Below are 15,420 nucleotides of genomic sequence, written 5' to 3' on the forward strand. Positions count from 1 at the left end.
AAACAAATTACTTAAAAACATTTTGTGCGACACTTAACGGATATTAGAGTGAACTGTTATGACACTTTTCGCATCCATGAAATTGTTTATTAAATCATATTTTTCTAGATCACAAAAAATCCCTGTTGTTAAATTAAATAATATTATACCTACATAGGTACTAATAAAATACCACTTTTTGATGTTAGACCGAATTTCTTTGGAAATTCAAGGCTAATAGTGACACTTGAAAGCGTTTGAACTTGTAAAAAAAAAACAAGTATTAGATATAATCGTAATTTATCTTTCTATATTTTATCACAAGTCGTCGTAATTGCGCCGATATGCAAACTCACTCTCTTACTCATTGCTCCCTGAAATTATTGGCGGAATATTGTCCAATAATTAATCAAAGTTATATCAATTTCTTTACGAATAAATAAATTTATCTTGTTTTTCACAAACAACATCGATGGGTATTCAGAACGGAGTAATCAGTAAGTTTGTACCGAGCTACGGCGCGTTGTATTGTTCCTCAATTAATTCACACTTAAAGCCGAGCTTAACACGACAAAAGATATTAAACCTTGGGCCTTAGACAAAGTAACAATTAAAAAACGATGACGAAGTTAGAAAAGGCAAAAATGTATGGGATTGACATACGCCGCGTTAGATCACGTGGTCTATCTAATGTCAATCCCATACATTTTTCCTTTTCTAACTTCGTTATCGTTTTTTAATTGTTACTTTGTCTACGGGCCCTTGAGCTCTAATCGAATTCTCTTCCGTAATAATTATTTCAATTTAATATAACTTCACCTAGATATATAATACGTCCGACTTCGTCCGACGTCCTTTAAAAACCTTAGGTTTTAAAATTTTAAACAGACAAAACAATTTAACATTTATAATAATAGAGTACACTTTATGAAGTCGTGGATTCCGGGATGACACTACGTATTACGAGTCGGTTTAATTTTGTGTGAAGGAAGAATTGCAGCTCGAGTCACGTGCTCTTTAGTACAAGTCTCGAGGGAATAAAACGTGAAAACGAGCCGTGCATACCTCCCGAGTCCCGAGTTCACTCCGTCACGGCTGCAATCGACTTTATGTCCTCTCATAATAACATAGTGAGTGGTGGGTATGCTACGTTTTGCTCCGAAATTTTATACCGTGCAAAGCGTGCAATTCGCAGCGCTTCCGCCGAGACCCGCGGCCTCGACTCGCTACGTAAACAACTCGACGTTCTTATAGTATTTTATTTACAATTCCTAACGGGAGCGAAAATTTACAAAAGTCTAACTCGAGAGACGCCCCCTTCTGTACGTGTCTGAGCTTACATCTAGCGCCCGTAATTAGCACAATTATTATTCGGCGCGAATTATACACGCCGTTATTTAATCGTAATCGTAACACATTCTGTACACGTGTGTTGCGGCGCGCGAGGTTTCGGTTTCGCTCCATTGAACCGTGCGTCGCGGTCGTTTCTGTCGCAACGAGACGCCTGACGGGCTCGCTTCGAGCGTAGCGCGATGGAAAACGTCCGGCTCTCGACTCGTTCGGCGTCGAAGGGAACGTCCGCGACATCACGTCGACCTGACGATACATTTCGCTCATATAAATCTTACAATTTATCTATATATTAATATGTTAATAGTCGGAAAACTAGGTTTTCTCTCGGAGCCGCTGGGTTCGCAGCGGGGGATCATTGGCCGGGAGGCGGGCGGGGCGGGCGAGGCGGGCGCGCGGCCGATCAGCTGGCGAGCTGCGCGCGCAGCAGCCGCGCGTGCAGCACGATGGCGGCCAGCAGCAGCGCGATGGCGCACGAGCTGTTAGACAGCCCCGCCGAGCCCGTCTGCATGGCGGCCGGCCGCTCGCCTGCAACACACACCACTCTCAACTGTCGACTCACTGTGATCGAGCATCATTTGCAAATTCCAGAATCATGTTTACATCTAATATGTAATAGTTTTGTTTATGATTGGGATTTAATGTAATAAAAAAAAAAAAACAATGATACGCAATATTTTTATGATTGAGTTTTTTTAATTATGTATGTTTTTAAATATGTATGTGCTAAATAAAATAGGAAGTAAGGAAGGGGAATACAAGTTATAGATTTGAGAATTATTAATAGTCAATGAAAATTCTTTTTGCTTTATACATTGTGTTATAATGCTACAAATAAATTTTCAAAGTCTTGATTTTTATTTTTGATATCATTGATAAAATTATTATAGCTTATTAGATGTAAATTATATAAAATAATATGTAATGTCTAGCAGGGATGTCAATATTGCAAAACTTCTTGTAGAATTATTAAAAGGGATATCTGCGATGAGCGTGGTTAGAATTAAATAAAATTAATGGTAGCTGCACGAGCACGAGCTGCCGAACTTCTTCAAGGAAATTATAGGGTAATAATTATTAGCGGCCAGTTGCTTTTCTGCGAAGCGATTGAGAATTGAGATTGAAGCGCGACGGGGCGCGGGGTAGTGCGGCGCGGGGCGAGAGGACCGACTTACACTATCAATGCTAAGGACGTTATATAATCCGGCACTGAAATATTTGCTAAACTACATTTTTTTTATTTCAGTTAAACACTGTGGTTTGAATCAGTCTCATACAGTTATTGTATGTTGTTAAATCATTGTATGTTTTAGATAGGATCGCGCCCCCGACCTGGCGCCCGCGGCCTGGCGCCCCGGGCCGCGCCGCGCCGGCCACGATGCAGCGGCGCACGTAACAAACGGTCCCTGTATGCTTGGTTGACCTCAACACACGGCCATTACGGCTCCCAAGTGCTTCACTAAACGATACTATATTTCAGCTGAAAAAAGGTTATTGGCGCGGGACATTGCTCTACTTTTACTCGGAATGAATTCAATACGCCATTCCAAGTTTCGATGCTCAATTTTTATTCGGCCATTTTAGTTGCAAAACATCGAATATTTTTCGTTGCAGTTCGGAATGTATGGCACCGTGGAGAAATATTGGACAAGCTCGTGAAATAGTACTCGATGCATAGTAGATAGAGTCAGACTACCTACGAAGGAAGAAATATCAATTTATCTACATTGTCATTACAAAGTTAATTACACATAAATTGCTTTGTAAACTTCGTCATAAAAACAATAATTTTACATTGTAGATACATAATATTGCACGCCTCATAAGCGAAGCGTTGAGGTGGGTACTACTGTCACTTCGCGCAAAACATCTGATTTTTCAAACTTAAAATGTCTTTATGTATCATACATTGCACTTGTAAGATAATACATACACACACATATTAAGAAAAAACACTATTTTTAACGTTCATGATATTTTTGATGTCATTTTTGTTATTTAAACTAGTTAAAAAACAGTTTAAAAAAGTTCTGTCTTGGACGTCCGTGTGTCTGTATGTGCGGATCCTTTTTCTTGTTAACACGATAGCGACCGAAATACTTTACTAATCGAGTCTTTTTTTTTCTCTTACGCTTGAGTATGCTCAGGAATAGAACCCTTTCATTTTTCAGGGTCTGATTCGATGTGGTTTAATTGTTATTAAATAAACAAAAATAATAATTAATAAATATTTATTAAAAAAAAATTATGAGGCGTGCACTTTTGGATTTTCCAAATTATCTTGTTTTATTTTAATATGCGATGTTATAATAATAAAAGATATTGCATTATACTACTACTACTACTACTACTACTGTTTAAAATTGTTTTCATAAGATTTAACAAGGTTATATTCTATTCTATTTGTGTTGTTAATTTTTGATAGATCATTGTTTTTCTTTAATCTTGCAGTATCATAATATAATAACGGCTCGTAATCGTGACATTCGTGATTGTATTAGCCAGATTAAATAATTGAGTTGTATATCATGTGCCTAATGAACGTTTAGATATTATATGATTATACAATATGATTCTCCCAAACCTTATGTACCTACGTATTGGTAGCTAGCTACTAGTTATTATTCTGTGGTATTGGGCCAAACTGGAGTATATTGGCTTTTACAAATAATAGAGAGCGAAGTTGTAGCCCGTCGCGTCGGCTTATATGCTTACCGCAGATCTCGGCGAGTCGACGGAAGGTCGGCTGAGGAACCGGGAATATTAAAGGGTATTGACAATCAATTCTAGATGGAATATTTACTTACAAAGCCACGGACCTCTTTGTTCAATGGGATTATACACGTTCAGCGATTATAATAACAAAACGTTCTGATTTCTGTTGCTCAGTCGCTTAGTTCGCTAGTCTGGGTATATTTTAAGACAATAACAATCATTTGCAGTATACAAAATTATTTAAATGTGATTCTGAATGAATGTATACTCGTGTTGTGTATTTATAGTTTAGGTGATACAGGCACATCTTGCAATGTGACTCTAGCAATACTTTGTATTATTCGTGTAGAATGCGTCGAGCACACAGCCGCTTACCGTTGAGCACGTGCACGCGCACAGAGGCCAGCTCGGCGTTGGAGGGCGCGCAGGAGTAGCGGCCCGAGTCGGAGGGCGCGGCGTCCTGCACCAGCAGGTACGACGTGGTGGCGGCGCCCTTCTCCGTCACCACGGACACGCCGCCGCGCGACGAGTCGTACGAGATCACCTGCTTCAACACCAACACGCACACATTGATACACCTCGTCACACACACACACAACTATCCGCTTATTAGGTAAATATTCAAAACAATAATGGAATCTGAAGCTTTAAAGTTCCGCTTCGCATAACTACGACACGGTTTGTAACGTGGAAAATACTTTTCCACTTAATAAAAATAAGAAGTTGAGAGTTTGTTGAGAGTAGACATTCTTTATCATGAAGTGACACATCAACTTGTTTATTTTGTTCTTAATAAAGTCGTGTCTTGAATTACTTCTCGCTCAGCTAAGAAACATTTTATTTAGCATTACATTTTCCTGCTTCGATGAGCATGAGCCGTCATTTCTCCACTCGTAGTAAAAAGTTTGTAACAAACAAAGTGATAATATCGAGGACCGAACCCGAGTGAAACGCGTGCTCAGCCGAAACTAGTTTAATATAAGGAAACTTGTACGCGCTTCCAAAACTCTCCGAAGCGAGATTAATTCTAATTCTAATTAGGGTTGTAAACATCGCGGACACGATTTTAATTACAAAGCGGGTAATTTCCCCAGGGCGAGTGCGGGCGGTGGATATAACGAGTTGCTAAATTCTATCGAACAGACAAGCGAGTCAGAAACGGATGCCGGTAATGGTGTACGCGGATATTGCAATAGTTTAAGGATTCGAGCCCAGCTTTGCGGCGCCCGACGAATCGATACCGGGAAGATTTGCGACTGTGAACTATTGGGGTAAGGCATAAATTACGATGTTGTAATCGAAATTAAGAAGTTTAAATTAAACGTTTATAGAGAGTATTAATTATTGTATTTATTATAAGATGCAGCTTAAGAGTTTCACCTAAGAGGGAGTATAAAGCAAAATTACCAATCTTCTATTAGATAATATGTGTAATATTCAAGATCAAATCTGAAAAAATAAAATATATATCAAACTAGATGATATTTTCGAGGATCGTGTTTGATCGAAAACATAAAATATTAAAATTGACTCCATAAAAAAATCACGAAGATACCTCTCTAAAGGACATGGTAATACTCACTTTACTTTCTACTCTACTGGAAAATTAAAGTGTTGTAATTCTTAAAATTTAATAGATAATATAAAATTCTATTGAGATTGTTTTAATAATCCTTTATTAATTTGTATTCACTCATAATTACATTGAACCTAACAAGAATTAGAATGAGAGGTGACTTTGTCGCGAGGTCGCGCGCAGACACGCAGCTCTCAAGCGGTTGTAGTGGTGTCATCTGTGTCACTAGATACAATCAACTACTGTATAATTCATTCTGAGGAATCAATTATGTTCTTGTTATTTTAATTCTTTTTTACGTCATTGTTACCTCCTAACCCATTCATTGCGATACATACATAAATGAATAAATTATTACATGTAAGTGAATTCATGTTAATCCCATATCTTGACTAATAAGTAGAACATAACAGAATTAGTTAATTAAAAATAAAATCCAAGTTATTAAAATCTATACAAACCCAAATCGAATATAATTCTAAATCTTTCGAAACTCATTTTTGTAGTGAATAAAATGTTAAAAGTTTCGTATTTCCACTTCTAAACTTCAAAAAACATCTATCAGTCGAAAATATTGTATTCATTAGATTTATATGAAAGCAATGAGGTCAACCTCAAATGAATAGATTGAAACAGATTTGATCCACCATTATATCAACGTATTCTATCACGCAGCATATCGCTTAGTATAATTTGATTAAACTAACCGACAGCTGCCTATCGCTATATGAATATGCACTGAGATTCAGTCATCAGATTAACCGCAGTGTTTAGGAGCTATATAGATAGTATTATAGCTTGTAGTCAATGCTACAATACTCTATTAGTAGTTAGTACTCGTCATTGGAAATGCCGTTTTGACTGCTTTTAGCGCATTGCTGATTTATGACCTTTTATCGAGGAGTATGGAACAGCGTTGAGAAATTTTCCGGAGATGTATTTTTGCCTTTTGGCATTACGGAGGTAATTTATTTTAGGAAAGGAAAATAAACATAAAATAAAAACAAGTAAACAACAATAAAGCCCTCGAAACTAAGTAGAGATATAAATAGGTAGAGTTTGTAAAGAAAACAAAAAGGTTATATTCTGATATTCCTAATTAATTACTAATATAGTAAATTAACCCATTGACCACCGTAAGCCCCGATCGGGCCACGACACAATAGATTATCTATTGTGTCTGTGATTCCGAGGACTGATGGATTAAAAATGACACCAAGTTCATTTTATAATTTATTTATTTTTTATACAGGGTTACAGGTTAAGTCGACCTATTCCTGTTAAGAGCGTGTAGTAGGGGTCAAAACAAACTGATTTGATCTTATAATACCATATCCAAAAGTTAGCCGTTGAAGAGTTATTGCAATTTTAATTTTTTTCTTGAAAATACCACTTTATCTTCGCATTTAGCGTTTAATTTTTTATTTTACTTATTTGGTCTGGGTTTTTTTGAGTTTTTATGTAAAGGTTGAGTTAAACAATAATTCTCAGCAATAAAAATCCATATCGCTGCAAACAATTCAAAGAAATGGCTTTTAAACTAAAAATAATAACATTAAAGTAATTAAGTTAACTCGTTTTAAACAAAGATATTGAAAAAAATCTCTATGAAAATGTGTCTGCAGATGTTTTTAAAAACATGTGCATGTTCTTAGCTATGTAAAAAGGTATGATAACCTCAAGTAGCATTCGTAGATTCCAAGAAATCGGGGATAAACTTGGTATGGGGAAATAATTCTTAGAATAGCTCATTAACATCGCGATCGGTCTAGTTATTATCTGCCTATGCGAACAATAAAGGGTTGTGCCGCGTGATTATGATGTCTCACTCACACGCTGCAACTATCTCGCTTCCACCTACTGGAGAGAGCGAGCAAGGTGATGGACGAAGCTGTATGGGGCGAAGGATGCCGCTTTGTATTTTTTAGTCTGCTTATGTGATTCGTCCGTAGTAGATGCGATTTCTGTGCTCCTCTGTGTATTGACAACGCGACTTGGCTTTCTTTTTGGACTGATTTTCTTCCGATTCTGTGACCGTGGCTCGAAACTGGACTTTGATTTTTGCTTGCGATTTGAATTTTCAAGATGAGTTCGTATACTAACGAAGAATATGCTGACATTTTGATGTGTTACGGGTTTTGTCAAGGTGTATCTGCACATGCTCGTGCGGAATACATGACCCGCTATCCTGACCGTCGTGCACCAGATGTTAGTGTCTTCGAAGGGACCTATCGTCGCCTTAGAGAAACTGGTTCGATTCTAAGACGACGAACAGACGTCGGTCGGCCATCTGTCCGGGATGAGGAAGACGAAGAGGAAAATGAAATTAAGCGATTTTTTCGAATGGATCCCACGACATCAACAAACATTGTTGCCCGAGAACTTGGTCTGTCTCAGTGGAAAGTATGGTTCACAATGAACACTTCAGGATATTACCCATATCACTACACGCCCGTGCACGTGATGGAAGAAGGAGATCCTTTAAGAAGACTAGATTTTTGTAGATTCATGTTGAATGCGGATCTGGAAAACCCCTCGTTTTTCAAAAAAATTTTATGGACAGATGAGTCCAAATTTGATCAAGACGGTATCACAAACTACCATAACGCTCACTATTGGGCTCCGAAAGCACGTGGCAATCCTAACAAGAAGATTCCAAAAAAAATCACAAAGACGATTCAGTCTTAATGTGTGGATGGGGATAATTTCAAATAAATTAATTGGACCATACTTCCTTCCGGACAACCTAAATGGTGAAAATTATGAGACCTTTCTGCGCCAACATTTAAGCGACCTACTTGAAGACATACCCCTGACTTTGTTAAGAGACATGTGGTTCCAACATGATGGCTGCCCTGCACATTACAGAAGAAGTGTTAGAGAATGGTTAGACATCAACTATCCAAATAGATGGATCGGAAGAGGTGGGCCCATACCATGGCCGGCTAGAAGTCCAGACCTAACCCCCATGGACTTTTACGTATGGGGGCATATGAAGAGTCTGGTGTACAATGAGCCGAACCCGATTCCATCTGTTGATATATTACGACAAAAAATTATCGATGCAGCCAATAAGATGAGGAACCAATTAACAACTGGGGTAGTCAAGAGTTCTCTGCGGAAAAGGTTTCGAATATGTGTTCGCAATAGAGGAAGACATGTTGAGCAGGAACTGTAAAGTTTTTAAGAAAAATAAATTATGACAAAATTTATTCTGATGTTGTACTTTACTAACACTGTCCCATGTTTATCCCCGATTTCTTGGAATCTACGAATGCTACCTGAGGTTATCATACCTTTTTACATAGCTAAGAACATGCACATGTTTTTAAAAACATCTGCAGACACATTTTCATAGAGATTTTTTTCAATATCTTTGTTTAAAACGAGTTAACTTAATTACTTTAATGTTATTATTTTTAGTTTAAAAGCCATTTCTTTGAATTGTTTGCAGCGATATGGATTTTTATTGCTGAGAATTATTGTTTAACTCAACCTTTACATAAAAACTCAAAAAAACCGAGACCAAATAAGTAAAATAAAAAATTAAACGCTAAATGCGAAGATAAAGTGGCATTTTCAAGAAAAAAATTAAAATTGCAATAACTCTTCAACGGCTAACTTTTGGATATGGTATTATAAGATCAAATCAGTTTGTTTTGACCCCTACTACACGCTCTTAACAGGAATAGGTCGACTTAACCTGTAACCCTGTATATTTATTTGGCACACCAACAATAAATAATGACGTGGTTATAGCTTGTGTAATTGTGGATTACTGCATATCAAGTTCCTTGCTATAAAATATAAATAATTTGGAAAATCCAAAAGTGCACGCCTCATAATTTTTTTTAATAAATATTTATTAATTATTATTTTTGTTTATTTAATAACAATTAAACCACATCGAATCAGACCCTGAAAAATGAAAGGGTTCTATTCCTGAGCATACTCAAGCGTAAGAGAAAAAAAAAGACTCGATTAGTAAAGTATTTCGGTCGCTATCGTGTTAACAAGAAAAACCGGCCAAGTGCGAGTCGGGCTCGCGCACAAAGGGTTCCGTAGCAGCAAATATAATAAATTACAGTTAAATCAACCTATCTCAAAAACTATAAGAGATACTTTGATCAAACCAAAAATCGTTGAAAGAGTTAATTAGCATGCATCACCTCTATTTTTTTTAGAATTTTATACCCCGTAGTTATAAAAATAGAGGGGGGGGGACATACTTTTTACGACTTTGAGAGCTGATATCTCAAAAACCGTTCACTTTAAGAAAAATGTTTTTTAGAAAACTTTATATCATTTTAAAAGACCTTTCCATTGATACCCCACACGGGTATGTACATCGAAAAAAAAAATTTCATCCCTCAGTTACATGTATGGGGGGCCCCACCCCCAATTCTTTTTTTTACTATTTAGTGTCATATTTTTGTAGCGGTTCATACAACACATATTCCCATCAAATTTCATCACTGTAGTACTTATAGTTTCCGAGTAAATCGGCTGTGACAGACGGACAGACGGACAGACGGACATGACGAAACTATAAGGGTTCCGTTTTTGCCATTTTGGCTACGGAACCCTAAAAAGGATCCGCACATACAGACACACGGACGTCCAAGACAGAACTTTTTTAAACTGTTTTTTAACTAGTTTAAATAACAAAAATGACATCAAAAATATCATGAACGTTAAAAATAGTGTTTTTTCTTAATATGTGTGTGTATGTATTATCTTACAAGTGCAATGTATGATACATAAAGACATTTTAAGTTTGAAAAATCAGATGTTTTTCGCGAAGTGACAGTAGTACCCACCTCAACGCTTCGCTTATGAGGCGTGCAATTGTAACGAGTATGTTTAATCTCCATACAAGCAGCATTTACTCGTAATTCATAGTGATTGTTAGTGAATTAAGCCGTTTGAAGCTTTGTGAATATTATCGAAATATAGAGTTGAAAATTGTTTGTTTTAAAATTTTAAACTCAATTGCCAAATGTTGATAGTGTAGCGACGACAAGCCAATTTACGAGTTACCGAAATATTTCAAGTGTAGTACCTACTAAGAAAGTTCCCACCATAGGTTCACACGGTAACTCGTATATAAACAGTTTGTGCGTTATGCATGAACAGTTAAGGGCTTGTCGGGACGCGGGTTGGTCGCATTAGGTCGAATATTAATTACATACCGAATAAATATATGTAGTTAACGAAATATAACCTTTGCGTAGTTATTCATCTTTTATTACACCCGCACATAACAAGCCCCTACAATAGATTTATTGATTATGATGGTAGGCTGATCCTCGATATTAGCACAGAGTTTTTCCTCGCAAGTACGTACATATTTACAAAAACACTCTACCAGTTGTATTACCTATTTCATATTTACCGTGATATGAGAGATTTTGATGAAATATTGATCCTTTATATTATAAAACAGTTTTGACTTCACATAATTGAGAAACAAATTGTCAGTGTAAGTAAATCTAAATAAAACTAATGTAATAAAATAGCAGAAGTGAATAATTACTTTTCGTCCGCTCACCTCGTCCTCGTGGTACCAGAATATGTAGGCGGGCGGCTCCGGGCTGAACTGGATGAGGCAGGTGAGGTTGATGGTCGAGCCCATGTCCACGTGCAAGTCCGGCCCGCCCAGGATCCGAGCTGATGGCACTGGAATCATACAAAAAGGTTTTATTATTATTTAGTAGGTGTTCAAGAAATTGTATGAATTATATTAGTAGATATTAATTATATTGATTCATTCATTCAAAAGTATTATTTTACAAACGAAAATAATAATTTGATTTATTGAATACTAGCCGTCCGCCCCGGCTTCGCCCGTGGTTCATGTTTACGTTTTTTCTACATAAGAACCATCCTCGTACTTCAAGGAATATAATAATAAAAGAATTATCGAAATCGGTTCAGCCGTTCTCGAGTTATGCGCTTACCAACACATTTTGCGATTCATTTTTAGGGTTCCGTAGCCAAAATGGCAAAAACGGAACCCTTATAGTTTCGTCATGTCCGTCTGTCCGTCTGTCCGTCTGTCCGTCTGTCACAGCCGATTTACTCGGAAACTATAAGTACTACAGTGATGAAATTTGATGGGAATATGTGTTGTATGAACCGCTACAAAAATATGACACTAAATAGTAAAAAAAAGAATTGGGGGTGGGGCCCCCCATACATGTAACTGAGGGATGAAATTTTTTTTTTCGATGTACATACCCGTGTGGGGTATCAATGGAAAGGTCTTTTAAAATGATATAAAGTTTTCTAAAAAACATTTTTCTTAAAGTGAACGGTTTTTGAGATATCAGCTCTCAAAGTCGTAAAAAGTATGTCCCCCCCCCTCTATTTTTATAACTACGGGGTATAAAATTCTAAAAAAAATAGAGGTGATGCATGCTAATTAACTCTTTCAACGATTTTTGGTTTGATCAAAGTATCTCTTATAGTTTTTGAGATAGGTTGATTTAACTGTAATTTATTATATTTGCTGCTACGGAACCCTTTGTGCGCGAGCCCGACTCGCACTTGGCCGGTTTTATTATATATAAGACTAGCGGTCCGCCCCGGCTTCGCCCGTGGTACATATTTACGTTTTCTCTACGTAAGAACCATCCTCGTACTTCAAGGAATATAATAAAAAAAGAATTATCGAAATCGGTTCAGCCGTTCTCGAGTTATGCGCTTACCAACACATTTTGCGATTCATTTTTATATTATAAGATTTGGGGGATATTCGAATAGCTGTCATATAATCTTATATCCTGGAAGAGAAGAATCATTAACTTATTATGATACTTTTAAAATGCCACATGTAGTTAATTTATCTTAAGAATGCTATTATTTAATGATTGTAGTAAAATATTTACACGTTTATCTTATAATGACTCTGTAATTTACATAACATTTATGCAGCTAACGTGTTTCCTGATTCTCCAATGTATTTTCTGCTCTCAACAGATTTTTTTTGGTTTTTATCTTCCTCGACAAAAGTAATAGCCAACAGAAAAAATATCAATTCGAACCAATTGAGGTATCATTACTAGAGAGGGCACCACGAACAAAATCTGTGCGACAAGCGCGGCGGCGCGGGGCGGCTAGTGAGTCGTACCACAGTATTACAATATTATTTATTGTAATACTGTGGTCGTATACTCAATGTTCGAACCAGTTCCTGAGATTATCGGGTAAAAATAAAGAGACACTCAAACTCTTCACCTTGATAATATTTTGTACAGATTATGCAAAATAACGTGTAATACAAGACTTTAAAAGTTTCAAACAAGTTCTATGAATAGCAAATCCATTCCCAAAATGAACTTATAAAATTTATTTCTTTTATTTAAAGGTCCAATCGCTTCTCTCCGAATATTCATAGATCACAAACTTGAATATAAAATTGAGTAACCACTTAAAAAATGGTAAATAAGTATAAAATAAATTTTCCGTAGAAGCTATAGCATTGAAAATAAACATAATATGTTTTATCTTGAATACGCAATTCGATTGTTTTTTTCGTAAGATTTGCATCGAGAACATTCCTTATTGTTTATCTATTGGTTATAAGCGATAATGTTATGTACATACTTATTATGCGTATGACGTGGTATTTGATTAGTAGTTTTTTTGTCGTTCAGTGATTTGAATAACGCGCTATCATCATAAATTCATTATTTATAAAACATTTAAAAACCAATATTTTCCGCGAACTTCGAACGAGGCTAAAGTAATATAGATAAAATAAAATCATTTGCAATCACCAATTGGCTGCTCTACACTATGTTGGTGTGCATCTGTTTATTTTGTAGGATTTTATAATTTATAGTTAGTGACTTGTACGAGATAATAGTTGGATAGTATGTATAAATATTAGTTCGGTGTTCTCTATTTCATTGCAGGGACACGGGCATTCCTGGGTTTAGGCCATATCCACCACTCTGGTTAAGTGGAAATATCCTTGGCTTTGTAAAACGAAATCGGGGGCTTCCACCACGGGGGCAAAACACACTGGGGGCGTAACCTACGGACCCGATATTTTTTAGTATTTTAGTAAAAGTTTTAATAATTATCATTAAAGTCCGTTCAGCCGTTCTTGAGTTATGTAACTTACGACTTCTATAAACATATAAAAATTATGTTTATACATATTTCTTTTTTGCTGTATTTTATAAATGTGACAATTTCACGTATTATTTACATTAATTATATTCGTCGACAAAGGTCATTGTATCTCTACAATGATAGTGTAGATATTATGATAGCAGCCATTTTTGGTTTTCCATTTTGAAAGTTAAAATAAATGTAGATTCATTATGATATAATAGATACTTTATCGTTGATACCGTGATATTATAATCAGTTTTAAAAGATTTAACAATAAAAACAACACATGATATAAGTGATCGAATTTGCTAAAATAAAATACCGAATGAATGGTGTTTTATTTCTTTTATATTATACCTAAATATTCTCTTACCATTAACCTGCATGTTGTGTAACAACACCAACTAAATTTACAATACCTATATTATTTTATGTTTGCTATGTATGGTCAAAATGATTGATTACTTTCAGACTGTCTCTATAATTATTGCAAGAGTAACTAATAATGATATAAATTTCTTTATTAAATATATTGTAAGTTAGGTATCTAATAACCTTTGCATTTCAAATATATTTTTTGGTTTCCATGAAATTGGGTGTGGACAGTGTGTCTTCATCCCACCGATTCTCTATGTGGGACCCGGCCGCGTAAAACAAAGCAATGTCTTCACAATTACCTATAGCCTATATTATTATATCACCATTTATTCATTTACCAATTTTACCTTTTGCATATCAGCAATATAATAAAAACTTGACTTCCCAACAAATTTCGCATTTATAGTATTTGCAGGATTTATATGCGTGTTTAAATATCCTGAAGGCAAGTAAAAGTTGAAAGCAATAATAACGCTATCAAAGCCGCCGTATAAACCATTAATTACACCGGATTGTAACATGAAACGATTAAAAGAAGTGGAAAGAGACGTTGTTTTCGACGGCGAGAACACTAAATCAGGTATCTGACATCTGAGCGGCGGATATTAGCGCTAGGAGCGGGGCAGACGCTGCGGCGCCGTATAAAATAAAATAGCGACGAAAAATTGGAAATTCAATAACCCGAGGAGCGATTTCCGTTCCGTGACTTTAAAATGATGGATGCTCGGATGCGTTTTTTGTAACGAAACTCGCTCGGTGATGCTCCGCGTGATTTATCGTCTCGAGTCCTCTCCGCGCCGCTCTCCGACAACTTCACTAGTTCCCGTAGACTATCGCGCTTTTTCGCGACCACTTCTGGCTCGTTAAACACAGGCGCTCCACATTCGAGACGCCTGGAGCGTCTACTGAACGTAGCGTTCTTTACGAGTAAAGAGGCCCCTCTCGAAAGAAACTAGCTCGAAGAGAAACCGCAGTTTTGGATATTATTGCTCGTGAAATAAAGATATGATATTCAGTTAGTATCGTACATAAGCATTTTACGTCCACCGTATCGAGATTTTTGTTAATCTGAACAATTTACAAGTTTGAAACTGGAAAGATTCTTGCGAAATGTTCTTTAAAGCGTCAGTTTTATGCAGTTTTAAGTGGCGTGTAGTTAGTGCTATAATAAATAGTTTAGGACGCGAGTCGAGTCGCGACGTCTGACGCTCGGTAAGAATACGTAGTTAGCGACTGTCGAGCGATTTGCAACACGCTAATGAGCAAAGTTATACGAGTTGCTGGAACAAAATGGCTTC

At 36.5% G+C, this 15,420-nt stretch overlaps 1 protein-coding gene across 4 annotated transcripts in view; it reads right to left on the bottom strand.

Moving 5' to 3' along the window:
* Window positions 1-745: 745 nt before the first annotated feature.
* LOC149474831 (zwei Ig domain protein zig-8-like) overlaps window positions 746-15,420 on the bottom strand; it is a 325,102-nt gene continuing 310,427 nt past the window's right edge. For 2 of the 4 annotated variants that reach the window (XM_089714096.1, XM_089714093.1), the window contains 3 exons: window positions 11,157-11,299; window positions 4,420-4,591; window positions 746-1,857 (listed from right to left, as the gene is read on the bottom strand). In XM_089714096.1, the coding sequence (XP_089570222.1) occupies window positions 1,733-1,857; window positions 4,420-4,591; window positions 11,157-11,299 (440 nt within the window). In that variant the 3' untranslated portion in view covers window positions 746-1,732. Of the gene's footprint in view, window positions 1,858-4,145; window positions 4,592-11,156; window positions 11,300-15,420 lie in introns of those variants that run through there. The other 2 variants (XM_089714095.1, XM_089714097.1) reach the window with 2 other exon arrangements.

Source organism: Colias philodice, unplaced genomic scaffold, assembly GCF_061535455.1.
Source record: "Colias philodice isolate Cphi_HAF_F1 unplaced genomic scaffold, ilColPhil1 Martin Lab GWU primary ptg000018l_1:1-1108441, whole genome shotgun sequence".
NCBI classification, from domain to species: domain Eukaryota; kingdom Metazoa; phylum Arthropoda; class Insecta; order Lepidoptera; family Pieridae; genus Colias; species Colias philodice.